This window comes from Pseudopipra pipra, chromosome 22, assembly GCF_036250125.1.
Source record: "Pseudopipra pipra isolate bDixPip1 chromosome 22, bDixPip1.hap1, whole genome shotgun sequence".
Taxonomy (NCBI): domain Eukaryota; kingdom Metazoa; phylum Chordata; class Aves; order Passeriformes; family Pipridae; genus Pseudopipra; species Pseudopipra pipra.
Window position 1 is genome coordinate 4,602,089 of NC_087570.1, and position 25,378 is coordinate 4,627,466.

Below are 25,378 nucleotides of genomic sequence, written 5' to 3' on the forward strand. Positions count from 1 at the left end.
GGTTCCTATAGAAAGGGGCTGTTCTGCTGTGCTTCCAGGGCAGCCTCGTTTTTCCCAGTAACCCTAAGACACTGCAACAATTATCACTGCAAAATCATCTTTTTACCAGCAGAACTGGCAGGAGAGCATAAATGGTTTAGTCCCTGAACACTAAGCTTATAAAAAAAAAGAAGAAGAAAGAAAAAAAGGTAAATCATGCAGAGAAAGACAGAACAAATACAGAATGGGGTTATTTGATTTCTGTGAGCAGTCTAAATTTTAAGAGACTGGCTAAGCTGCCATTCCAAATAATATCTGAGAACACTCATGTGCCTCTGGATGAGATGCTAGAGGCATGACTCCTGTTAAATCCTTACCTGGAAGGTGCTGATGCAGTTACTCAAATCCTTCAACCTTAGAACAGGAACTTTCTGCCTCCCTTCCCAGCTAATCCTAAATAAAATGACTTATGTTGTCAAGCTGCTAGTTGCTCACAGCTGCATTTAGTATCAGTGATAGCTGCTAAATTCTCCTCCAAATCAGGTTGTTACAGCCCTCCCTGTGCCCAGCATTTGCTGGGAAGTACCCATGTACATCCCTGTGGGCAGCAAGGCCCTGCACTGGGGACAGAACCCCAGTGTGACTGATGGAACAAACACACCACCATCCACAAAAAACCACACTACAGAAACCAGGGAAACACAGGACACGAAGAGAAGAGCTCTCCAGCAGGACTCACCAGCTCCCCAAAGTGCTTCATGGCATATTCCAGCACCCCAGCAGCTGCCTCTGGCTGTTGGAGTTTGTTGTTAATGCTGAAAGGGTAGGAAAAGAAAGATCATTTAACACAGCTGGCAACTATTAGGGGCTGGTATGAGCTTCTACTTGGTAATACCAAGCTCTATCATTTAGAAATACCAATGGAACACCCTCCTTTTTTAAAGCTTCCAAGTGAACAATTAAACTACACAAGGCACACGATGATTATGTATTTGCAAAACAATAGGTGCACACATTTTCTCTGCACATATTCTCAAGACTTGTTACACAAAGCAGTGATGGTATATGATTATCAGTTCTAAATAACAGCCTGCATGGGGAGAAGAACAGTTGCCAATAGTTTGAAAGGCATAATTTCTCAAACAGCTGCATTTAAGAGCTTTAAAGTGCTGATTTTTTCCCCTCCTTCCTCTTAAACAGACCACCAACTCCTTTAAAAATCAGAATAGAGATCCAGGAAACAGCCTACATCATTAAAACAGCTGACAAACGTCATCAGGAAAACACATAAAAAGCATGCAACCCTAATTTCAGTTTCACATTTCACACAGAGCCCCTGCACTGGTATTTAACCAGCACTGGTGCTTTTCTTCTGCTGGTTTTCAAGAACACACCAGAAACTGCTGCCATCACAACCAGCCTGCCCCAGTGAGGCACCTTGTTTTGCAAGGGCAGCTGAATTTTAGGAAGCACAGCAAACAGGCCACTCTGGAGCCTGGCTCTCCAGTCCAGCAACATGATGTACAGCTGTTCTCTTAAATCATTTCTGTTTCACATTGGTTTTCTGATCTCACTATCAGAAATCAGGTGCTTGGTGAGCAGCCCTCCTCCTAAACCCTGATTTAATGAGGAAATTAACTTTTTATTAAGCTTCTGCTATTTTATAAAGCTTATTTATGAGCAGCCTCTGGCTCATTGCTCTCCTCTTTCCCCTGGAAGAGGAGAACAAGAAGTGCAAGTTGTTCAAAGCAACATGACAACACCTGAGCACCTACAACAACACCCCCCCACAGCCCAACATTAGCACTATTTAATGCTTGGAATGGAAGCAGCATCATTAACAAAATGAAATACAGCAACAGAGAACAGTGCAAAGAGATTTTCAATGGTCTTTGAATATGACTGCAGGCACAGGCAGCTTTCAGAAATGCCCCTTCTTGCCTGCCACGATCAGAATATCTGCATGATTTCCCCCCTGTGAGAGGCCTGTTGATCAGTAAGAGACAAGCAAACCTACAGTATTAAAGGGGATGATAAACAGATTTAAAAAAGGGAAAAATTTTCAAATGAGTGCTACATTTCTTCTGCCTGTGGAAGCTTCCTTTCGTGACAACTAAGGGATCAAGCTCCAAGACATACCCTGGATACCTGGGAATGTCAAGTAAAATACTCTTGGAAACAGGAGCTCAGAGTGGTTGAGCTGAAATCATGTTTAGCCAGACTAAGAACACACCACAACCACGGCTGGAGGTGACAGCACCCAGCAATGGGAAGCACTTGAAATACACCCGTGGCTATTTTTCAGCAGGACAGTCAAAGCTCCTGCTCCCTCCACGCTTCCCAAGGGAAAGCCAGGCAGCAGTGCCTCATAAAAGTGATAAATGGCTGTCACCTCTCATACCCCGATGATTTAAAGAGCCACTGGCAGACACATCACTTCCAGCACGTCAGGCAGTTAATTACTTCCAAGTTATCTTTCTTGTCAACACTTCCTGACCAAATTGGCCATTATCTTTCATTCTTTGACAATTAGCACTGCTCTTCTGCTGCTGCTCCCCGGTGCACTCAATTACTCCTTTTGTTTCTTACTTTCTTGGCTGCTCAGAGTAGAATTAAGTATTTCAAATCTTTTTATGGTTAGGTTTAAGCAAAGGGAAGGGAGAGATGGGGAGGACAAGGAGAAAGACTTTGACTCAGAAGAAGACACAGCAGTAGATCCAATACCTTGTTGCTGTTAATAATCATAAATCACTCTCCTATAACAAATGATCCAGCAACACAGTGAGCAATGAGAGGTAATTTTGTGACTGGGACATCTCCTGGCAGCTTCTTTTCCCTGTGTTGAGGATCATTTCTGCCAAAGCAGTGAATGCTGTGGCTCCCCCCTCCCAGCCCATTTGAGATATACACTATTTTAATCTGGTACATTCAAAAGACACATTTAGAAATTATGACATTCTGTGCTTCCCTTCCCCTTCCCCTTCCTTCCATGAAGGCACTGCCCTTCTCCCTGCAGACCTGCTGAGGTCTGTGCTCAGGCAGGATCTTCCTAAATTTCATAACACCCCTAAAAGCACCACAGAGCTGTTTTCTAGTTACCATGCTGGAGACTGAACAGCATGAAAAACACTGCAGAAAAGCATCCAGGCACACAGAAAAGGCCCCCAGGGCTGATATTCCAGCCAGGCAGAGTTGCCAGGGGGTTTTAGTCACAGTGTTGCTGCTGGAAATCGGGGCAGTTTACTGGATCAGAATCAAGGGGACAGATTTCTCCTTGCATCTGCAAAAAGATAACTACAGAATCTTTCTGGATTAAAGGAGAAGGTGGGGAAACATCTCTCAAGATAGAAACAATGCTGTTGGCTGACTTGCCAGACAGTAACTTAAGTCTGTTTACTGGGAGATGTCCTTGCAATTTTCCCTAGTTTAGGATAAAATTAAGTTTAATATTAAAGGAGAGGATCAATTGTTCTCCATATCCACTGAGGGTAGAAACATATTCAACAGTTCATTTTTGTTTAGAACCTAAAAATCCCTTCCACTATCCCCTACTTTACTCAAAGGCTTGGCAGAAGGGAATAGAAGAACATCACTGTACCTCCTTTCTGGGAAGTTTCTGGGGACAGAAGTTACACATCACTGAATACCTCAGTATTCAGCCTGGGCTGGGCTGCCAGAGCCTTCCAGCACTGCTGCTCCAGGGAAATATTGCAAAATTATAGATTTTAAATGCCAGTGTACATTCCTGAAATATTCTGAAACTACCTCAAGACACAGCTGTCTCGTTTGCAGGCCAGACTATTAAAATGGGAGACCACAGGAACAACAAGATTTCCCAAGTCACATCAACTAGACTCTGATATACTTTGAACTAATGCACTAATTTCTGTTTAATACCATCACTTCATTCCACATTTTAGTCAATAAACAAAGTGATTACAAGAAGCAACAGAAGATCCTTAGACTTTCCTTCAAAATGAAGACAAATCAGTTGCAAAAGTGATTCCTGTCACTAAGGTTTGCTCTGAGTCTGGCCCCCCTGGACTCACTGCATAATTCCATAGTGCAGTGGAATTCAAATTGCTGTCAATCACAATGACAAAAGCAGTAATTCCTATATTCCAAGTGCACAATGTTGCAGCTGGATAAGGAAATGAGACTGGCACAGAAAGTTTTTTGAGAAGACAGTTAAACCCAAGATTACAGATATTTCCCCCCCTGTTTATTAAGCAATATCTGCACTTTAGCCAGAATAATGTCCAATCCCCACCTATTTGTAGCACTTGATCATGATGAGGAGGATATTAAAAAGTGACAAGCCTCCTGAAGAAAAACATTTTCCAATTACTCTGTCATTCTAACCCTACAAAAGGTGACTACCCTTGGCAAACACCCTAATATAAAACCCTTGGTCAAAAATCTTAAATGTTCAAACTTTATTAGTAGTGAAAGGCTACATAAACCTACTGTTTGATGATTAAGATATCAAAATATCCCACATGTACAAACAACCAAAATGCAGCACACTGAGCTGGAATCACAAAAGAGAATATTTAAGAGAAATATATTCCTATTGCTTGTATATTTTAAAGGCTATTTAAACAGAAATCAGACATGAACTGGAAATGAAAACCAACTTTATTGTCTTCAGTGTGAAGAGAGCTCAAATGAGGGACTTTCCTCCTCCACAAACCCCAGCCTTAAATGTATAATGTTTACTAAAAATATTCTCTTTTATAGATCCCTGGGAGCTTTACAGTCTTCCATTATCTTTGACATTGACAATATTCTCTATCACTCAAAATATATCAAATTTTCAAGAATTCAGACAGAAGAGACTCTCCCTATCTTCTCATAAAAATTACCCCCCCCCTTTTTTTAAAACAGAGCCTTTTCAGGAGGCAACACACACATTTCCTATTGCCAAAATGCATCTCAGAACTTGATAGAGAAACCTCATTTTTGCTATAAAGCAGCTTGTCCACAGAGTCTGAAAAAAGGAAGAGTTTGTCTTCTTGTTTAGTCTCCCCAAGTTTGTTAAAAAAGATGCTCCATGTGACAGACTTTATCAACCTAAGTCAGGCTTGTTTTCCTTTCTGAAGAAGTGCTGGAGCTGCTTCTGGGAGTGGAGGTGGAAGGCACTGCTGCTTTGTGGAGACTTGGGGGAACAGATAATCCCCTGGCAAAAGGAATTGGCTTTGCTGGCCAGTTTCCCCAGTTCTACAGTTTATTTGTGCTCAGGCATCCCTGGGTCCTTGATTCAGCAAACCTCTGAAAACAACCCCAAAACAGCTCGAAAAACCAACACGTGTCCTTTGTGCCACTAAAAACTATCCCCAGGCTGGGAACAAATACATTTGAGAAACCAACACCAGGAAAGAGCTGTTGTGATGATTGAGGGCTTCCAGGCCAGAGCAGCCCTTCAGCTTCCAGCAAGGACACACCACACTGCTAAGAGGCTTTAAGACTCCCTATCTTGATATAAATGCTTGCAAATCAAATAAAAGCATTCATCAGCTTTGAAAGAAAAAGCAGTGAAAACCACAACAGTAAAATGCCTAGCCAGTCCTGCTGCTCAGGCTGCAGAAGGTTTTGTACCATCTATTTTTTATTAATAAGGAAAAATAAAATTGCCAAGGAAGATACTTAGCAGAAAAAGGTGAAACACAGAGTCAGTCTTTGTGCATTGATCATGCAAATAGTGGATGTATTAAATAAAAAAGAAATCACAGGTGACTGCAGGAAGTATGAGGGGTTTGTTCCTCATCAGTCCCTCTCCCTTGTTCCACCTGTTCCCCTGTAACTTCAGAGGTCTCCAGTGCAGTCCTGATTGTAAAGCTGTAAATGCTGGAGCATTTATGAGCATCTCCAAAGCCAGGGGTGAACAGTTTCCCACTTCCTGGGAGGGAAAAGTGGTATTTCAGAGCTCTGACCAAGTGTGGACTCCAGTGACCTGCCAGCAGAGAGCTGATGGGAGCCTTTGCCATCTCAGCAAGCACCAGGAATTCCAGATTCGAAGCATTTGCCGGATGCATATTAAGGGTTTTGCAATGACTGGCTACCAAATAAATAGCCACAGGGCACTGAGCTTTTCTTCTTGTCTCAGCTTTGCATGCACCTGCCAGAACAGCTTTCCAGAGCAGGCAGTCATTCAAACCCACCTCTGACTTAATCTGCCCCTCCAGGGACAGGAGATAACTGCTTCTGATCAAGTAATACTCATAGACTTGAATTCAGTAACATCAACCAACGTTATAAACATATGGCACATACAAACTGAAAGCATGTTTAGCCTCAATTCTTCCCAACCACTTCAAACCCACATCATAAACAGAGTCAAAAAGGGTTTGCATCGTTTTCTTGACTTTAGGATCTCATCTTTTTAGCTACCATGTAGCAGAATATTCCCACATACAAAATATAACAGGGCAAAACCAGGGTGTTGAGATTTCAGACCAAATGATACTTGATTTCTCCATCACCACTGGGGGGAAAGGAAAAAACAGGACTAGGATCCATTCAGTAATTATGGAACTAGTTTCTCCCTAGCTATGCTCCAAACTACACCTCTGTCCAAAATATGACAGGATCCTGAATTCAAGTTGAAAGACAACCAGTACAGAACAGTGGAACAGCTTTTGTCAGCTTCTACAGCTGATCTAACCTGGCAGTGACCACCATCAGGAGCTATTGCTGCCTAAGTGACCAGGAAACTGGGAGAGACTCATCTTTCAAACACTTATAAAGAAGTCAAATTCCACTAAGGCTGAGGGTTCTGCCAAGAGATGTCTCTGCCCAAATCTCTCTTAATGCTTCCTCAAAAGCAAGGACAGATGGGAAGAGTTGTGCTCTTTTCCATTCCTGCATAATGTGCCTGTTGTCACACCCTTACACAGAACAAAGTATTATCTCTTTTTAAACAGGTAAATCAAAGTACCCAGAAGAAAGATGGCTTACATTGGGATACACAAATTAGAGGCTGGATCCCAAATAAAACCCTGGCTGTCTCATTTGCAATTAAATATTCCCATTTAGAGAAGGGATTTGAAGGCCTTTCTGCACTGTTTTGTAACATTTGTGTGTAACTGAGAGTCTGGCTGAATCTTAGATCCTTCAAAAATTAGTATAAAGAGGGAATGCACGGACCTACAAGTGGCTCCCCTCTTCCACATCTGCCCAAGACAGAGGAGTTATGCTGAGTGGGAGCAGCAGCAGAATGGGCTGGAGTCCTGTGTAACACAATGGGGGTGTTAGCAGGGTGGCTTTTTGGGGCAGGGAAGCCAGAGTCTGGCCTGTCCTATTCTTTGTTCCAACCTTGACAAAAACACATTTCTCATCACAGGAAGCCGGAGAAGAATTTGCCCCTGGGAATGACAGAAGCTCCAGCTGGAAGAGGGCTCAGACAGGATTAGAGGCAGAACAAAAAGGTCAGGCTTTCATCCATGTGCAGTGGCACTTTCTGGTCTGATGTATAAAAAGCAATTTTGCTATGGAAGGTTTCTGGAATGTCCACGGCAAAACTTGACTGAAGCCTGTGCTCTGCTGTGGAGGTGCCCTCGGTGCTTTAACCACATTGTACCTGCACACCTCTGGCAATATCTCAGCTCCCCAGTCCCACACAGCAGCCTCAGCAGCTGACAGGACAGATGCAGTGGTTCTGCCTGGAGCACAGCACACAGGAGTCACCACCACACAGCTCCAGACACCCACACTGCCTGTGTGGAGATCACTGACCTCCTCCGAAAGATCCCCTCTCCCTTCTCTATGAAAATTCAGGTTTAGGAAACATCTGTATTCACATTCCACCCCTGCAGTGCTTTGATGCCTTCACCCCCCTAAATCCTTGCACCCTTGTGGGTCTGTTCTGCAGAACAACTATTACCAGCTGTGGTGCAAATCAGAGGCAGCAAGAAAGCATCAAGCAACAACTGTATCAAAGCTGAGGAGGAGAGAAACTGCATCAACAAGAAACTGTGCTTTCTATTTCTCTGAAAGCAGATGTCAGATCAGTAAGGCTTTTCCAATGGTTCCTAATCAAGCAGAAATCCTGCAGCCACTTTGGATCAGCAGAAAACACCCAGATGGGACAGTATGTGTCAGTTGGGTTTGTCCTGATGCCCTTTGTAAAAGGAGCAAGATTAGCTTTCTTTTGTTTTCTTGGACACCAAGAAGCTTTCACAGCATTTACCCCAGGAGCAGATACATGAGCCATTTCCACCTTCATTTCATCTTATTTCTGCCAGTTATAATCAGAAACTTTGCAGGGAGATGCAAGAACCCACATGTTGGGCAATGACAGAGCAGTGGCCAGGGGTGAAACACCTTCACCCTCAGGATCTAAGAACAAAGCCTGCAGACCTTCTGCAGAAGGTTGTCCCACTGCTGAAAAGGTTCTGCTTGGGGATCAGACTGCTATAATTAATTTTTGAACTGTTAAAAGATATAAAAGAGGAGAGGAAGTGGCTATCTCAGCCACCTGATACTTGATCAATTATCAATGTCTAAAAATTTACTTAAATCTACTCTTTTTGTAACTGTGGACATTTTAACTACCCATAGATTTTACTCTCAAAATCCTGTTAATAAACTGCCCTCCATAATACTGGAGTTAGATAACATTGGCTGTAAAAAACCCACCTCTTGTCAAGTTTTAGTAGACTTCCACTATTACTTAATGTCCTTTCACTTGCCCACTATGAATAAACAGAGTTTTAACTTACATATTTTGCAGATTTCTTTCCACCCTACCCTCAGATATCCCATCTCTAAAAAGAACAGCACTGAATTCTACAAAGTTAATAATGTAGAGACACCAGTGTACAGAGGGGGGGATTAGATGCTTAACTGATTAACTTGCTAAAATACTGTCTAAATTAAGAAATACTGCAAGCACAGAATTACCCCCTACAGTTTCTGGGGAATGCATTAGTAGGACTTGCAGCAGCCAGGGCTACCTCCTAGGGAGTTACCTTCCCTGAACTTGTATAAACTCATCCTGTTTGAACAGCCTTTTCACATTCTGGACCTCTACTGTTACTGAAGTGCCAGAACTAGTCACTGAGAGGGCTCCAATCCAATAGGCAATAATTGCTGGAAATTCTCCTCATTTCCTAGCCTTTTCCAACACCCCTTCAAGACACAACTGAGGGAATTCTCTGCTGCTCTCCCCAACTTTTCTTGGCTGAAACCTGTTCCAATTGCACCCTGTAAACACCTGATATGAACAGATGAACTGGGAGGGGCCAGCAAGCCCTTCACAGCTTCAGAGGGGTGGAGGTAAACAGAAAAATAGTATATAAGATGCTTTGAGACAGACTTCCAAAGTGCACATCCGACAGGAGGGGTCTGAAAAAAAGCCACTTCTTCAGGCTCCACCTTCAGAGACTCCCTTCCCTGGAAGCAAGGAAGGTGCCAGGCTGCTGCAGGGGATTTCATACCTACCCCAGCTGCTCTCAGACCGCGCTCAGCTGGAAGGTTTCTGCTGCTGTAAGCAAAAATGCCAGCGAGATCCACGGCTCAGCTGGCGTGGCTCTGCATTGTCACCGTGTCCGTGGCAACCTCCCCGGCCCTGCTGCAGAGACCTCCCAAGAGGAGAACCCTCAGCAACAACGGCAACGCTCAGCCCAAGGTGCCGGGCTGCTGCGAGGAGGTCAGGGAGCTCAGGCTGCAGGTGGCCAACCTGAGCAGGATGCTGCAGGAGCTGAGCAAGAAGCAGGAGGGGGACTGGGTGAACGTGGTCATGCAGGTGATGGAGCTGGAAGGCAGCACCAAGCAGATGGAGTCGCGGCTCATCGACGCCGAGAGCAAATACTCCGAGATGAACAACCAGATCGACATCATGCAGCTCCAGGCGGCCCAGACGGTCACACAGACGTCAGCTGGTAAGGAGGGAGTCCCCAGGCTCCCACAAACACCTCCTAACACACAGCTAATGAGCAGTGCCCACTGCCACTAACGTGACTAGCACGGGGGCACGCTGAGTACGGCCGCTGGAAGCGCTCCTGGAGGCAGGGGGTCCTGAGAAAAGCAGTGGTTTTATTTCTAGATTTGTTATCAGGGAGCTGAGAAACAGCGCATTTGTACGGCACAGAATTCAGGCTGATATTTCTGAGCACCACAGCACCAACAGTAAAAGAATGGGAGCTGGCTCTGCCAGGGAATGGCTCTGGCAGGAATATCCCCCGAGTTCACAGCGCTGACAGGGGACCAGAAGCTGTTAAAACAATTAGAAATGCTTTCCAAGACTTACTAAGGATTTGTAATTTTATCTTTATGACTATCTCTGAATCAGAACAAAAAAGAGTGATCCATTATTTGAATGATAATTCTCAAAAGTTCAAGGCTGTAGATGATGCAAGACACAAACTGTGATATAAGCCTAGCCAGAACACAGTTAAATTCTTCCAAATTCTCTTCCCTGAGGGGAAATTTCACTGCACACAGCAATTGCACAGGCCTGTACTAAATGTGGAATGCAGGTGCACTTTTAGGTCAGCTACCTGTAAAGCCACTTCTGGAAGAAAGAGTCCCCTTTGTTGACTTTTCTTTTAAAATTAAATTCACCACAAAGAGCTTAAAACTTTAAAAAGACACTGTTGTTGTCTGGGACAGCTGGGTTTGCCAAAAGACTTCATTCAGACTTTTTTTTCTTTTTTAACTTTAAGGAAAAACTTTGAAATCCATTTACTTAATTCTTCTTACAAAAAAGCTCCAGTTGGTCAGTTTTGACACATTGCTGTTTACAGTAGGTCTTAAAAAGAAAGTTACACCATAACAAGTCTCTTTGGAGCTGTAGAAAAAGTTTAGAAAAAAAAATACAGGAACACACAGCAGCAACTGGCCCAGCAGGTATTTAAGACAGCTGTGTCTCCCCTCACCAGGTAAGAGACACTTAGTGTGTACTAAAGTGAAAACTGTCAGACAGGATAAAGCTTTGCTTCAGCTCATTTATCCTCAGAATAGCTGTGCATTTTACCACCTTCAAGTCAGCTCCTGCACCAGGAGGAAAGGAACTTTGCACAGATGGACTGACTGCAGCTAAAAGGCACCTTCTCTGTCCCAGGCTCCAGTGCAGAACAAATATCCCTCACCAACAAGCTTGGCCAAGCACACAAAGCAGGCACCTGGCAGCAGGACTGGCCATTATTACATTGGATAAGTCTCCCAGCACAGACATACAATAGCAATGTGAAGAGAAAGCAGAGATGGCTCTTTGCACAGCAGAGGTTAATAAAAAAAATAAATCACAAAGTCCCAGTGCTACAACGTCTTTTTCCAACGCATACGCTGCTCCAAACTAGACCATTTCAGGAAAACATTACACTTTACAGTGGGAAGTCTTAAGTGGGAAGTCTTTAAGTGGGAAGTCTTCCTCACTTAATTACTCCTTGCATTACACACTAGGCTTTACAGAAACCACCCTGACAGGAGAGGAGTTCTTGCTGTTCAGACTCTCACTTTCTGGTTCTGATCCAAGTAGATGCTGTCTATGACTGCTCGTCGCTTTACCAGAGGAACTACCGAATTTCTGGAGTTTACAAGCTACCCCCAGATGAATTTTTGGGGATTCCAGATCTGGAGGTAAGGATCATAAGCACACAATGTATATTATGTGTCTTTTCAAATATAATCTAGAAATACTTATCTACAGAGATGAAAAGAGCACACACTGAGTGAGGACACCCTGCACTTGCAATCAGCATCTTCCTGTAGGCAAACCTCAAGGAAGGAAAGAGTGAACACTCAAGAGGGCAAATAGAAATAGGGAAAATTAATTTAATAATTTTTTGCCATGAGTTTTAAACAGAATAGAAATTTCTGCAAGTTGTGAAATCTGGAACAATGTCTTGTGTTAAGAGAATTGGACCTTCCCTAAGTTTACTGACAAGTAACCACTGCCTTTTTTTCCCTGTTCCAGGTGTTCTGTGACATGGAAACAGATGGAGGTGGCTGGACTATCATCCAAAGACGCAAAGTTGGTTTGACATCGTTCAACAGGGACTGGAAACAATACAAGGAAGGATTTGGAAATATTCGGGGAGATTTTTGGCTGGGAAATGAAAACATCTACCGGCTCTCCAGACGCCCCACTGTCCTGAGAGTGGAGCTGGAGGTAACTAATGAGCTCTTCATTTCAGCAGCAGCAGGTCTTTGCACAAAGTGAGTGCCCAGCAGCAGAACCCATCTCCTGTCTCCGTAGAAGGCTCAAAGAATTTGCATGCTTTAATTACAGGAGGAGGAGGTAGGATTGACCCAGGGATACACTCAAGGACAAGGCAGATGTTCTCCACTGTGCAAAGTCAGTGGGACAACCTTCTGTCAGCACATGGATTGTGTCTCCAGGAACATGTGGGGACCTAGGAAATCCTGCAGACAGAGATCAAACTGCTGACCACCTCAGATTTAAAAATCCAAAAAGAGATGCCCCACCAAGTTTTCAAGCCTTTGAGTCTTTTCCTTTTGCAGCACTTCCTTCCAGCCTGGGTGCAAAAGAGGTTGCCTTTTATTACCCTCAAACAATTTCTTCAGTCTGCTAAAGGCTTGGGTCTGGCTTAGACCAGTTTACAGCTGGTACAACAGCTTAGAGGGATGGGATGTGCATAAGCTGAAAGGCTTTTAGATACAAAGTCCCTGTTTCAGAGAGGAAAAAATATTACTTGAGGCAGCACTGAGACAAGGATGTTCAATGCAAGAGCTGCACATCAGGTTTCCTGGACACTGTTTAATACCAGGTGCAGATAAGACTTGGAAGGATCATGCTTTGCTCTGGAAAGTTCCTTTGCTCTGGCAAGTTCCTTTGCCTTAACAGAGCAGTTCCTGCAGCCTGAGGCAGAAAAAGTGTATGTACATAACCATGGATGGTGGAGCCTTCTCATAACTGTTCTAACAGCACCACTTCCTTCTCCCCTGTTCTGTGGCAGGACTGGGAAGGCAACACACGTTATGCCCAGTACCAGCAGTTCACCCTGAGCAATGAGATCAACAGCTACCGGCTGTTTGTGGGGAACTACAGCGGGAACACCGGGAGAGACTCCCTGCGGTACCACAACAACACGGCCTTCAGCACGAAGGACAAGGACAACGACAAGTGTGTGGATGACTGTGCCCAGTTCCGCAAAGGTACAGCACACAAACACCTGCCTGTCCCCAGAGAACAGCCTGGGGCAGGTGTAGAGAGCCCAAAACGCCCTCTTTCCATGGTAACATGTGGGTGGCAAATCGAGGGAGAGGTGGTGAACTCTGGGATACACATTGATGCAGGATATCTGGCAGCTCAGGCTGAGCCAGACTGTGTGTTACAGACATCAGGACCTTCAAATGACCTGGTGTGTGCTCTCACCTGCACACACTGTTACCCAGCCACACTGTCTAAGCTGCTGATGCAATTCAGTGAGGCAGGAAGTTATTCCTGAAGATTCATCAGGTTCTTATTTTCTCTTATATTTTTTTGAGTTTTCAAGTTCTAGTATTAGGGACCTGTAATTATTCTTTTATATTACTATCCTACACCCATCTCCAGGTTCAACCTGACTTGTGATCTTTATTCCTACCCTATTACAAGCCTCTAATGAGGTTATTCTCTTAATTCAATTTACTATCTTCATTTGAGTTCTGTCAAAGATAATTATCTTCACTGCATCTTGCCCTTTAATTTCCCCATTGTCTCCCACACAATATGCAGATAAAACTGTTGATATCAGTCTCAATGAATACTTGCAGAGTCCAGGAACTTTTGATACATCTTAAGATGCCCAAGCTAAGAAACCCAAATTCATTTCCTGTGCTGCCTCACTGAGTCAGAGATAGAAACACATCAAGGAAATATTCCAAGAGAAACAAGCAACTAAATGAAAAGCTGCTGGACTAATTTGGCTATAGAACTGTAAAGCCTTTATGTGTTTAGAACCTATGTTAAGTTTTGAATTTGCCTGCAACCTCAGCTACTACAAGCCTCTAATGATGTTACTCTCTTCATTCAATTTACTATCTTCATTTGAGTTCTGTCAAAGATAATTATCTTCACTGCATCTTGCCCTTTAATTTCCCCATTGTGTCCCACACAACACACAAATAAAACTTTTAAAAGCATTTAACCACTGGCCATAGGCTGCAGGGATTAAACGCTGCATTCTGCTCTCTCTCCTCCAGAAAGAGCAATAATTCTTATTATTAATACAGTTTTAAGTAAATGGCTCACCAGGAATGTATTCCTTTGTTTCCAAGGTGGCTATTGGTACAATTGCTGCACAGATTCCAACCTGAACGGGGTTTACTACCGAAAGGGAGAGCACACCAAGAACATGGATGGCATCACCTGGTACGGGTGGCACGGATCCACCTACTCCCTGAAGAGAGTCGAGATGAAGATCCGGCCGGAGGATTTCAAACCATAGAGGGAACCAGAGCTGGATTATTCAGCTCCACGGTGCCACTGCACAGAAGGTGGGCAATGGACAGCCAAGTAATTGTTCCTTTCATCTAATCTGTGTGACAGCCACGCCCTGGCCACGCACACACCCCAACACCGCGGCACGGCAAGCGCCAGCCACAGCCACCAGTGTCAGCAGGGCTCACACCTCCTTCCTCCTCTTCAGGCTCTTTCCAAAGGGAAAAAATATTGTGTTAGAATAGGTTAGAACTGAATGCACTCATAGCACCTTCAGAAAACCTCTGGGTGTGTTTTCTCTAGCAGTGGGTTGCTTTAGTGTTATTAACTAGATGGGCAGGGACTGAAAATCAAAAGCCTCCTTTGCTGCCTTTCCTTCAGTGTCCCCAGCCAGCACTGCTGAGTAACCCCTTCCAGGAGGGACCCAAACCACAAAATTACACACTCATTTCAAGCCAGAGGAATCAATCAGAGGTGTCCCTGATGCACCTTTCTTTAGTGTACAGTCAGTGGCTTGCTTTCCCACAGAGGAAAACCACAAGGCTCCAAAATGTTGGATTGATTAGCATTGTCCAGGTTCTCTCCTGAAGTTTTACTGCCACCTCCTGCTGCTGCCTCAAATAATCCCCACAGAGGCCACACCCAGCAGACAGTAACCCTGGAGAAGGATTTGTCCCTGGTGCTCTCTGATGTTTATTCCTATCCACACAGACCACCTGAAATGCTGATAAAGCAGAAAGCAACTTTCTGGGCTGCCACCAAATTACATTCAGGTTAGAACACAAACGTGCTGTGTGTCAGTAAGGCTAAGAGTGAACAGCAGGTGAGCCAAAAATGTCCAGACCCAGCCAAAAAAAACTCAACTCCAACACTTAAAATCACTGTATCCACGAGCAGAACATGAGTACACCACCAGAGAATCCCTAAGTGCCAAAGGTTACTCAGACATAAGGGAATGTTTGCTAGCACACCACACTAAGGAATATCAAAATCTATTCTGAAAACTACCCCCACAGCAAGTTACCTAGAGATGCTATGGCAAAAATCAGCATGTTTCTCCCTTACATAACACAGTGTTAAAAATAAAAGTTGAAAAAGAATGAGACTCCTCCTGTAGCCCTACCATTGTTTGAATATGTTGGAAAAGATAGTTATCATTAATATATCTATTTTTATTCACCTTAAAGAGAGTTTGAATCTAATTTAAATTGTTCAGTCTTGTGTGAAATGGGAGCTCAAGGTGTCTTGGGAATTGCCTTACATATGTTCAGCTATTGATACTGCAAATTTCAACTGTGTGGAATTATAGTTGGAACTATTTTAACTGTGGTCTTTAAAATGGATTTTTAAAGGTTTCTAAAAGTTTTTCATTTCCAATAAATTGTCTTTCATTTTTAATCCTGCTTTAAGTCAATTCTTTGCTCCTTAACCCACTTTTTGGTACACAAAGAAACAGCTGCATGAGCAACTGAGACCAAGAAAGGAAATACACTGAATTCTGTATTTTCCTCAACAAAACGAGACAGGACAAAGGATGAGAGGATAAAAGAGGAGAAAAAAAGGGGAAATACAATTCCAGTGAAATAAGAGGGTGAAAAATTCACTGCATAAAGACAAAGCTAAGTTTTTGCTCAACCCAAATAAGTTTGTCTCAAATAGCAGAGTTAACATCTCTGTGATATGGAACAGAGTTTCACATTTTAAAACCTCTAGTTTAGTACCAAATCCTCTGCAGGTATGTTAGGCCAACATCTTTGTTGTTGACAAAGCTCAGGAAACAATACACTCTTGTTACAATATCTTCTATTTGACATATGAACAATGAGACCTATCTAAGCTAAATCAGCAGAATTTGATGAGAAATTTTAAGTAAGAATTTCAACTTTTCTGACTTATTTACATGTAGGTGTAAATAAAAATCTGTCTCATTTGACTTGCAGTCACTTCATTCCATTCCCAATTGAGTTTGAAGGGTGAGGGGGGGAAATCAGAACCTTTTTCCTGCAAAACTTCCCAGGGCTTCTCTCCTAGTTTTAACCACACTGTAAAAGAGCAGAACTCAGCAGTTACAAGAGCACATCTGCAAGCTAGTCAGTAAGCCCACAAAAAAGTCTTGTGACAGTGAAATCCTAGGAATTGCCTAGATTAATCCTCATGGTGTCCTAAATTGTGTGCTACTGCAAGAGCAGAAGTCTCATGAGTTGTGGTCCTACCTGATGAGAGACTCCAGAATGGCTGGGGTGGGACCCTTCTGAAATTCCAGCTCCTTGTAGTGAAGGGCCTTGGCATATGCTCTGCATTTGGCAGCTCTCTCCCCCAGGAGGACAATGCCATTGTCATCTCTCAAAGGCAGCGGGCCCTGGAAAGGAGCACAGGCATCAAAACCAGGATGAGTGTAACAAAGGACTCATGAACTCTTCACACCCTTTCTCCAGGCCAGCTACCAGGAGAAAAGAGTTGCCCAACAGCATCTCTACCTTGTCACTGTGCTCCATGAACTCTGCCAGGTTCAGCAGTGTCTGAGTGACTTCTGCAATGTCCTGAGAAGTCAGGGCCAGCTCAATGCTTCGGATCAGCTCATCCTGCTGGTCCTCGTTCAGTTCAGACCAGCATGAAACAAAAGCAGCATTGAAGAGGTCTCTGAGGAGGGACACAAAGAGAGTGAGAGGTGGGGATTCACTGTTCATGAGAAGAAGTCTGTTTGACAGTGGACTTGCCTTCTTATTCAGAGAAAGAGCTACAAAATGCACTTATATGTCTACCTGCAATAAACAGTGATTAGTTTTTATAGAGCTAATTTCTGTGAAACCTTCATTTAAAAAGCAGAGTAGGCTGGTATACTACAATAATAGAAATACTGTACTCTCGTGCTATCGGACTCAAAGTTTCTCCAGACATATAGGTAGCAAAAAAGCACTGCAGCTCATTCCACTCAGAGGCATTTTATTTCCCTCACAGTAGATCCTCAAAACTATTTCATACTCTGCTGTTTTTCCAGCTACACTTTTGTGCCTTATGCTATTTCTAGACTAATATGCAGAATTCCAGTGAAAGATTCTGTGCATGCTGTGGAGCAGCCAACTGTGGAAATGAAATCAAGTTGCCAGCTCTTTGATTTGTCCCAAAGCAGGAACTATCTCTTATTTATGAAACCTAAGAGCTTCTAAATAACTTTCTTCTTTCCTTACAATTTCTGGCTTGCATTTGCCATTTCAAGTGAAATGGAAAAGGCAGAAATACTGTACCGAGCCATGGGATTATAGGCCTGAGCCAGGGCCCAACACGAGCGCAGGGACGGTGAGGAGGAATCTTTCAGCAGCTCCAAACTCAATCTCCTCAGCCATTCCAACCAGTCATCTTTGGAAACTCTTCTTGCTGCTCCCCAGGCCTGCAGGACAAAGGAAGACAATTCATCTATCAAACAAAGCACTCTCCAGGAGCAGAAGAAATCCACCAGCAGGCAGCATTTCTGCTTTACAGCTCCAAACCACACGCTGAGAATCCCTCTTCAGTTCCCTGAAATCCATTACCTTTACACCAGATAATCCACAGTACTTCAGTCTCATTTCTAAGAAATCTTCCCTAAATGTATTCCTGCCATGACATGGCAAGTATTTAACGTAAATAATCTTTTCTCTACAAAAATACATGAAGAGTTGAAGCCACTGTTGAAGCATCAGCTTAAAAATACTTAATGCATTTAGAATTACGTTTTTAAGTCCAGCATTTCCAAGCCAATCCATCCCACTACTGAACTGAATGCTGCATGTATTTACTGTTCAGACTAGCCAGTGCTTAGATATTAAGCTCTGGCTTCAAGACAATATAGGACTAAGACATAAGAGAAGCAAAACAAAAAATAAAAGAAAGGCAGAGGTTCCAAAATAGATGTCTCCAGTAATTTGAGATTATTCACTGTGATCTAGAAAGTCTTGTTCATACTTCACATAACAAGTGTCAAGATTACTTCACAGCCATTAATAGACTGATAGTTCAGATGCTCCTATGTTTAAAGTTGCTCAGCACCTTCTAATTCTAAAAAGCCTCAGGCACTACTTGGACCTCAGTTTTGTACAGAAAAGCAATGTAAATAAAGGTAGATCAGATGCACTGAACAAACCCCTTCATTGTGACCCTTCAGCTCCTCCCTTCAGCAGCAAACTCACGCTGTGAGGGCTCCAGTCTTACCTTCTGCAGGTTGATGGTGCTCACATGTAATTTCTTCATGGGACCTGTTTCCACAGGACCACTGGCCAAAGTTTCTCCCTGGTTGCTTCTCAGCATCCGATGCTGATAAATCAGGGGATCCTCCTCTTCATCAGCCAGAGTGTAGCCCTGCAATAAATGGCTCACAGTGAAGATACACCCACATACAAGAACAGATGATAAAGTCAGAGCATTTACAGCAAAACTTGGGAAGCAAACAACCGTGCTTCATTATAATGATTACACCTCATAAACCAGAGAACTCCAATGATATCCCTTTGCTATTCAAGGTAACTGTTAAGAACTCCTACTGCCAGGATAAAAAGCCAAAATAATACACCTTAAAACAAGCACTCTTGCCTATTTGAGTAAGCAGAGAACAGCAATGTGCTGCTTGCTGCACACTAATTAAATTGCACGCCAGGTACTGAGTTTTTGAAATGTGGGACATCCTGCAGAAAAAACTGTGATAACAAGGTCTCCTTAAGGCCTATAACTGTGGGAAAATAGGTTAAATCCACATGTATGAACTAACAAGAAAAAAAATACTAATGACATTGGCTACAAGTCTAAGTTTTACCTAGAACTTGCTGTGATTTTTCTACAGGAAATATTTAATACCAACACAATAATTTTCCCAGTGTAATCTCAAAGTCTCCTTAAAAAGCTGTTCTTAGCACACAATTACAGCAACAACCATTCCTTGTTGTATGAGTAACTCAAAGTGAGGGTTCCAGCTACATCTGTTTCTACATGACAACACCTCCAAAGTGCCCTTAAACAAACAACTATATACACACTTGACAACTCACCTTTACAATTCTGCAGATGAGAACATCATAGCGCTGGTGGTTAATTCTGTGTCGCACCAGGACTTTGTTCACCATGGGGATAAAAATCTGGTACTGTACGAGGGAATGTACATCATAAGCTTGTTACTCAGTGGCACCAAGAGCAGCATAATTCCACCTCTGTTTCATTGATAAGAAACCAATTCTGACAGTTTGATTTCAGTAACTCCCTATTCCAGAAACAACTAAGAGGAGAAAAATCAGTTTTCTTTAAAATCCATTACAAAAAATTCAATGTTAAAGCCTTGATCTTCGGGACAGTCCCTCCTTCTGCAAGCTTTCAAGCCAAAGAACAATCTTACCTTCTTTCCCAGCTGGAACACCAGAGAGGAGAGGGTGTCCATGGCAGTTGTTCGTAGCTCAGGGCTCTGGTCCAGTGTTCGTACGATGGGATGAATAATCCGTGAGGCATAATCAGTGAAATCCAGGGACTCTGTCAAGCGATCCACTGTCTCCAGAGCAGCTCTAAAGTCACAGTAAAAAGAGGGAAGAAATTATCTCTCAGGGTGTAAGAAAGAAGAAACAAAAAAAGATGTAAAAATACCCAAGTGCTCAGTCTTCCCAGGACTGACAGCAATAGGAAAAACAGGCCACCAGAAGTCTGCTAATGCAGCTTGTACTTGCAGGACAGCTTGCAAGTTGCAGTGACTAAAATACTGGCAGGTGAGAACCAGAAAATAAAAATAAAGTCATAATAATATAAAAAAAAAATTTAAAACCCCAAAACAACAAAAAAACACACACAATCCCCCCCCAAAACCAACCAACCAAAACCACCACAAAACCCCACAAAACAGAAAAAACAAACAAAAAACCCCAAAACAAATAAACAAACAAACCCAACAACAAAAAAAACTCCACAAGTACACACACACAAAACAAAAACAAACAAACAAAAAAACAAACCAAAAAGCTACCAACAGTGCTGTGATGTCCAACCAAAAATAACCTTCCATAATGATTTAACACAGAGAAAAAGCTGTGGAAGGAACTAAGTGGTGTTCCATTCTACAGGTGGCTGTGGCAGCCACTGCAGGACTTGGACATCACAGGGGAAACAGAGACTGCAAAGCCACCAGCACTTACTTGCGAGCCACCACGGGCACATCTGGGGCATCAAAGAGCTTTACAATGGGAGGTAGCAGCAAGTGAAGGTAGTCATCCAGGTTGGCTCCAAAGAGCTGGATTGCATTCAATAACTGGAGGGAAAAATCACGGAATGTTAAGGGGCTGGAATACACTTGAAAGATCATTTACTCCCAAGCTCCACCTGCTATGGGCAGGGACACCTCTCACTAGACCAGGTTGCTCAAGGCCTTATCCAAACTGACTTTGAACACTGCCAGGGCAGGGACATCCACAACCTCCTTTGGCAACCTCTTCCAGTGTCTAACCACCTCCACAGTAAAAAAATGTCTTCCTAAATATCAAACCTAAATTTCCCCTCTTTCAATTTGCACCCATTGCCCCTTGTCCTATCACTACAGCTCCTGATGAAAAGTCCCTCTCCTTGGCTTCCCCATAGACCCCTTAAGACACTGGGAAGTGCTCTGAGGTCTCCATGCAACCTTCTCTTCTCCAGGCTAAACAGTCCCAAATTCCTCAGCCTGTGTCCAGAGGGGAGGTGCTCCAGTCCCCTTACCAACTTCGTGGCCTCCTCTGGACTTGCTCCAACTATTTCATGTCCTTTTTATGTTGGGGACACCAGGACTGTGTAACTAGTGGACACAGTACTCCAGGTGGGGTCCCACAAGAGCAGAGTAGAGGAAGAGAATCACCTCCTTTGACCCAAATGACCCAAAGTCAAATGACTCAAAATCACAGACAAGACCCATTTTAAACAAGTCAGCACCCAGTGAGAAGCTGCTTCAACCCTGCACTTTAAAGTGCTGTCTGCATCATTTCACACCAAGCCACTGCTGAGGCCACTGGGTCCCATTTGCTTGCAACACACAAGCCAGGAGCCCTGCTGAGCATGGCATTTTGGGCATGTACCTGCCTGGGTAGTACCCAAATCCAGCAGCTGCTGCAGCCCCCACTGACCTTGACAGAGACAATGCGCCCCTGGCTGTTGTCGTGCATGAAGACCCGTAACATGTGAGGAATGAGCTGGGGCAGGTAGAGCTTGAATTCACCTCCCAGAGCTACCACAATTTGCTCAATAAGTAGGATAATCGTGCTCTGTATGGAGTTGTTCATGACCCAGAAGTCCTACAGAAGGAAGAAAAAAAGGGAAAAAAAAATATTCAGCAGTTCTTCAACTGATTACAAGAAAAGCAAACTGTAGGAGACAGCCTCTAGAAAAGTTTAATATTGCAGGCAAGGGCTATATTGTCTGTTTCTAAAACACTCTGCACCTTCACTATATTTATAGCTGATAAAAACAACCTCTGGGCAACTGATTTTTTTCTAATCCTTCTAAGCTTTTGCAAACAGTAAGTGAAAATTAAGTGAAATGACACCTATTTATGAACTCCAGGCATCTCTTGCTAAAACTACGTTCCTGAAAGTAGCAAGTGCACAAAATCCAAGCACTGAAAAGAACTCAGTCACCAGCAGAACCTGGAGCTGGCTCTTATTGCAGGTGCTGGTAATAATGTATATTATTGTTCAAATAACATGTTATTTCAAAATACAGTTATTACTTCAACTACATGCAATTCTGCACTTCATGTGAAGTAATCGATACATTTGATAATGACAAAAACACTGTCCATTTTTTCTGACAGTAAAATGCTGGCTTGAAGATTGTACTCACTCTCATCAGGGTGACAATTTCATCCATATAGGGCCGAATATGACTTCTCACAAAGGACACCAACATTCCCAGCTGCTGGAACAGGAACTGGAAGGAAGAAACGTGCCATGATCAATGTAGCTTATTCAAATATCAAAGACACACTGGGTAAACGGTGTTTCACAGGCAATTGCAAGCTCATTTACCAAACAAACAGCATGCACAGCTCCTATATGCTCAAAATCTGGGGCTAAATTCTTGGCAGCTTCAGCTCAGCAGTTTGGGTTTGGTGGCGTTTTGTAGTTTGGTTTTTTTTTCCCCCAAGTGTTTGTTTTTTGTTTGTTTGTTTTTGTTTTAATTTTTCTTTTTTTTTTTTTTTTTGGAGTGGGGTGGGGAAGAAAAGTGGTTTTGGGTTTAGTGGTTGGGTTCCCCCCCAACTTGCATAAAAGTGAGCTCAAAGCCTCAGACAGTCAAGCACACAAGTAATGATTTATAACATGCCAGCAAATCGACAGTGGCAGAACAGACTTGCAAGCACAAACAACTACAGAGCCTTGTAACTGAGGTTTGGAGTTTGCTTTCAAAAATTTAGCCCCCAGTCTTTTCCCCCTGCCTGCAAACCAAACTGGCACACGTTCTTTCTATACTCTTTCCCATCCCCACCAAGATATATTGGTGAAAAGTTACTGGGGAACACAGTTAGGTCCTTGCCAGAAATACCACTGTTTTTTTAAAGATGGTTGATTGCACCATCCATTCTTCACCACCAAGAAGAATTTTGACTGAGACAGTTTTATTCAGATATACTATGGCAGTATTGCAATTTCTTTTGCCACAAACTCTTGATCATGACAATGAATTTACCCTTTAAACTGGTATGAAATCACGTAGGCTAAATTGCTTTGATGTATATGTAGCCTTTTTTTCCTCTAGGAAACTGTAAGTTATCATATATTAAATTTCATTTCTTCATGCAGCTTTTGAAGACTACGGTGACAAAATACAAAGTGGAGCTCAGAAAAAGAGATAACATTTTTGTGAGAACTAAGTAAGAAACCACATCAGCTTCTTTAGTGAGAGCAGTACACCTACATCTACCAAAAATGAACCCTGAGCTCCCATACTGTGCCTTTCCTTTGGTGTAGTGAGAGGATGTTTAACATACAGGACAAGGACCTGCCTCTTTCAGGCTTTAGTGTCACGCGTACCCACCTCAGCTCTTCTCCCCAGTACACTTTCACCATCTTCTTTTACCTGAAAATTTTTAAACAGAGTGTGCACAACTGCATAGCTTTCAAGCAAGTTAGATCAGTCAGGTCTAGGAGCTTGGCCAACCCAGGCGTGTGAGATTTCCTTCCAATCTGAGTAGTTCAGTCTGGGAGAAAACAGTGGTTCTATAGCAGGGTTGGGATTCTAAGGGAGCACCCATCCCACATAAAACACAGCAGCAGTGAGTACAAACTGCCCTTCCCACCCTAGAGATTCCAGCTGCCTGAGGAAAAGCCTTGGCAAACAGCAGCCATCTCTGGTTAGGCAAACCTTAAGTCCCATTATTATCTTCACACAGTTCTCATTTCCTTCTAAAACTGTAACTTAAGTGGGAAGGAAGAGAAAGCACTGCTGTGGAATCACCACCCACGCTGCTCTGAATGTTAGCAGACTGTATCAAATTGAATTTTCCTTCTCAGGGATGAGCCAAAGTACATGGCTGCACCAGAAATTTGAAGCATCGACCTCTATTATTTAATAACACTGTTTGCAAAAGCACATTAACACAGAGATCACTGAAAGCTCTGGAAGCTTCACAGGCTGTTTTCCTGAACAAGACCAGCTTGATGAAAACACTGAATCAAACATCGGCCTTCTAAGGATTATGCTCAGAAGCAGCTGTTCCAACAAGAAGCAGGGAAATGGTTTCCATTGGATATTCTACTAAAGGCTCACAGGAGGGAAAAAGCAAAGCTGAACCTCACTTCTGCAGCATGCTTGGCAGCAACACACAGCACAGCAATGCCCAAAGCCAGGCACATTCTCTTCAAAGGAAAGGATTCTCAATTTCGGGCAGTGGAACAGGAAGAAGGAGCGGCCCCTGGGACACTCACCTCTCGGATGGCACCATCACAAACCCGTATTACATTAAGGAACGTTGGCATGACCTGGGGCAGGAACTGCACACACTTCAGCCCAAGGGATTTGAAGATAAAGGTGATGGCCTGGACCACCATGGTGTGGTGCTGGGACAAGGATTGGTCTCGGAAAATTCTCATCAGTGCCACCATAGAGACAGCTGGATAGAACTCATCCAGAGGGAGGTTCCCCATGTTCACCAGCATCTCACTGGTGCTGTAGTCCGCTAGGAGAAAGAAGGCAGTGTCACAGCTCTGCATTAAATGGTCTTGAATACGGGTTCAGGGGCAATAATTTGCTAAGAAGAGGAGGCAAACTCTTCAAAACAAAACAAAGCAACAAGGAAACAGCCAAGATCTGTTTGTAGATCATAAAGCTATTTATCTGAAAGGAATTCAGGTGCTTACAAGAATCCTGGCTGGATTTGGACTCTGAAAGGCTGACGGCTGAAGCATCCCGTGACTGGTCGATCATGCCAATGTTCACTTTGTGTTTGTAAGGGTCCAAAGCACCCAGCAGCCCTAACACACGGATAGCCTGGTAAGACAGAAACCAAAAATAAAAAAAATCAATGCCTTCCATTCAGCTGCTGGAGGTCATTTCACTGACTCAACACTGTCACCCTCCTAATTCTGCTCATTGTATTATGATCGGGTGCAACAATGACCTCTCCCTCCCCACCCCAAATCTATGCAGACACATTTATCTGACAGCTCTCTCTCCAAAAAGCTTTTCTAAGTGGTTGTGAGGCAGGTTCATGTTCATACCTCCCTGCGGGTGCCCTGGTTCTGCTCAGTCTTCAGGAAGTTCAGAAGCACCTCCAGCAAAGTTGGGTATTTCCTGTATGGTTCCACCACATAACCAGTGCTGGCCACAAGCTGTCCCAGTGTCCAGAGAGCCACCTGGAAAAAATCAAGCCCAGAGAAGATTAGTTGTAATCAGGGAATTTATTACATCTTTTGATCCATCAATCATTCAACTTCTGTAAAGTTTCTTGGAGCACTTTAGGATCACAGTGCAAACCACAGTCCGTGGTTCCAAAGCCTCTATAAAGAGCATTTTTCAATAAGCAATAGTGAAGAAAGTGGTAAT

At 43.3% G+C, this 25,378-nt stretch overlaps 2 protein-coding genes across 4 annotated transcripts in view; one reads left to right on the plus strand and one right to left on the minus strand.

The window, feature by feature from the left end:
- Window positions 1–25,378, minus strand: part of MTOR (mechanistic target of rapamycin kinase) — a 62,498-nt gene that overhangs the window by 26,364 nt on the left and 10,756 nt on the right. The window contains exons 17-30 of one of the 2 annotated variants that reach the window (XM_064678572.1): window positions 25,054–25,188; window positions 24,694–24,823; window positions 24,262–24,512; window positions 23,372–23,413; window positions 22,181–22,267; window positions 21,466–21,633; window positions 20,509–20,621; window positions 19,725–19,887; window positions 19,384–19,476; window positions 18,554–18,700; window positions 17,611–17,753; window positions 16,843–17,005; window positions 16,579–16,724; window positions 719–794 (exon numbers count right to left, since the gene is read on the minus strand). In XM_064678572.1, coding sequence (XP_064534642.1) covers window positions 719–794; window positions 16,579–16,724; window positions 16,843–17,005; window positions 17,611–17,753; window positions 18,554–18,700; window positions 19,384–19,476; window positions 19,725–19,887; window positions 20,509–20,621; window positions 21,466–21,633; window positions 22,181–22,267; window positions 23,372–23,413; window positions 24,262–24,512; window positions 24,694–24,823; window positions 25,054–25,188 — 1,857 coding nt within the window. The remainder of the gene's footprint in view (window positions 1–718; window positions 795–16,578; window positions 16,725–16,842; window positions 17,006–17,610; window positions 17,754–18,553; window positions 18,701–19,383; window positions 19,477–19,724; window positions 19,888–20,508; window positions 20,622–21,465; window positions 21,634–22,180; window positions 22,268–23,371; window positions 23,414–24,261; window positions 24,513–24,693; window positions 24,824–25,053; window positions 25,189–25,378) is intronic. The other variant, XM_064678573.1, reaches the window with a different exon arrangement.
- Window positions 9,381–14,494, plus strand: ANGPTL7 (angiopoietin like 7). Of its 2 annotated transcripts, none has more exons than XM_064678577.1 (5): window positions 9,381–9,860; window positions 11,456–11,559; window positions 11,897–12,091; window positions 12,900–13,098; window positions 14,203–14,494. In XM_064678577.1, the coding sequence occupies exons 1-5, from the start codon at window positions 9,476–9,478 to the stop codon at window positions 14,370–14,372; spliced, it is 1,053 nt and encodes a 350-aa protein (XP_064534647.1). In that variant the 5' UTR covers window positions 9,381–9,475; the 3' UTR covers window positions 14,373–14,494. The 2 variants fall into 2 exon arrangements, with proteins under 2 accessions (XP_064534647.1, XP_064534648.1); XM_064678578.1 differs by having other exon boundaries at window positions 11,459–11,559.

Bases quoted from the DNA above. Each gene is read 5' to 3' on its own strand.
- ANGPTL7 (XM_064678577.1), top strand. From the start codon at position 9,476: ATGCCAGCGAGATCCACGGCTCAGCTGGCGTGGCTCTGCATTGTCACC. The intron at 9,861-11,455 runs GTAAGGAGGGAG...TTCTGATCCAAG, and splicing joins GGTCACACAGACGTCAGCTG to TAGATGCTGTCTATGACTGC. The intron at 11,560-11,896 runs GTAAGGATCATA...TCCCTGTTCCAG, and splicing joins TGGGGATTCCAGATCTGGAG to GTGTTCTGTGACATGGAAAC.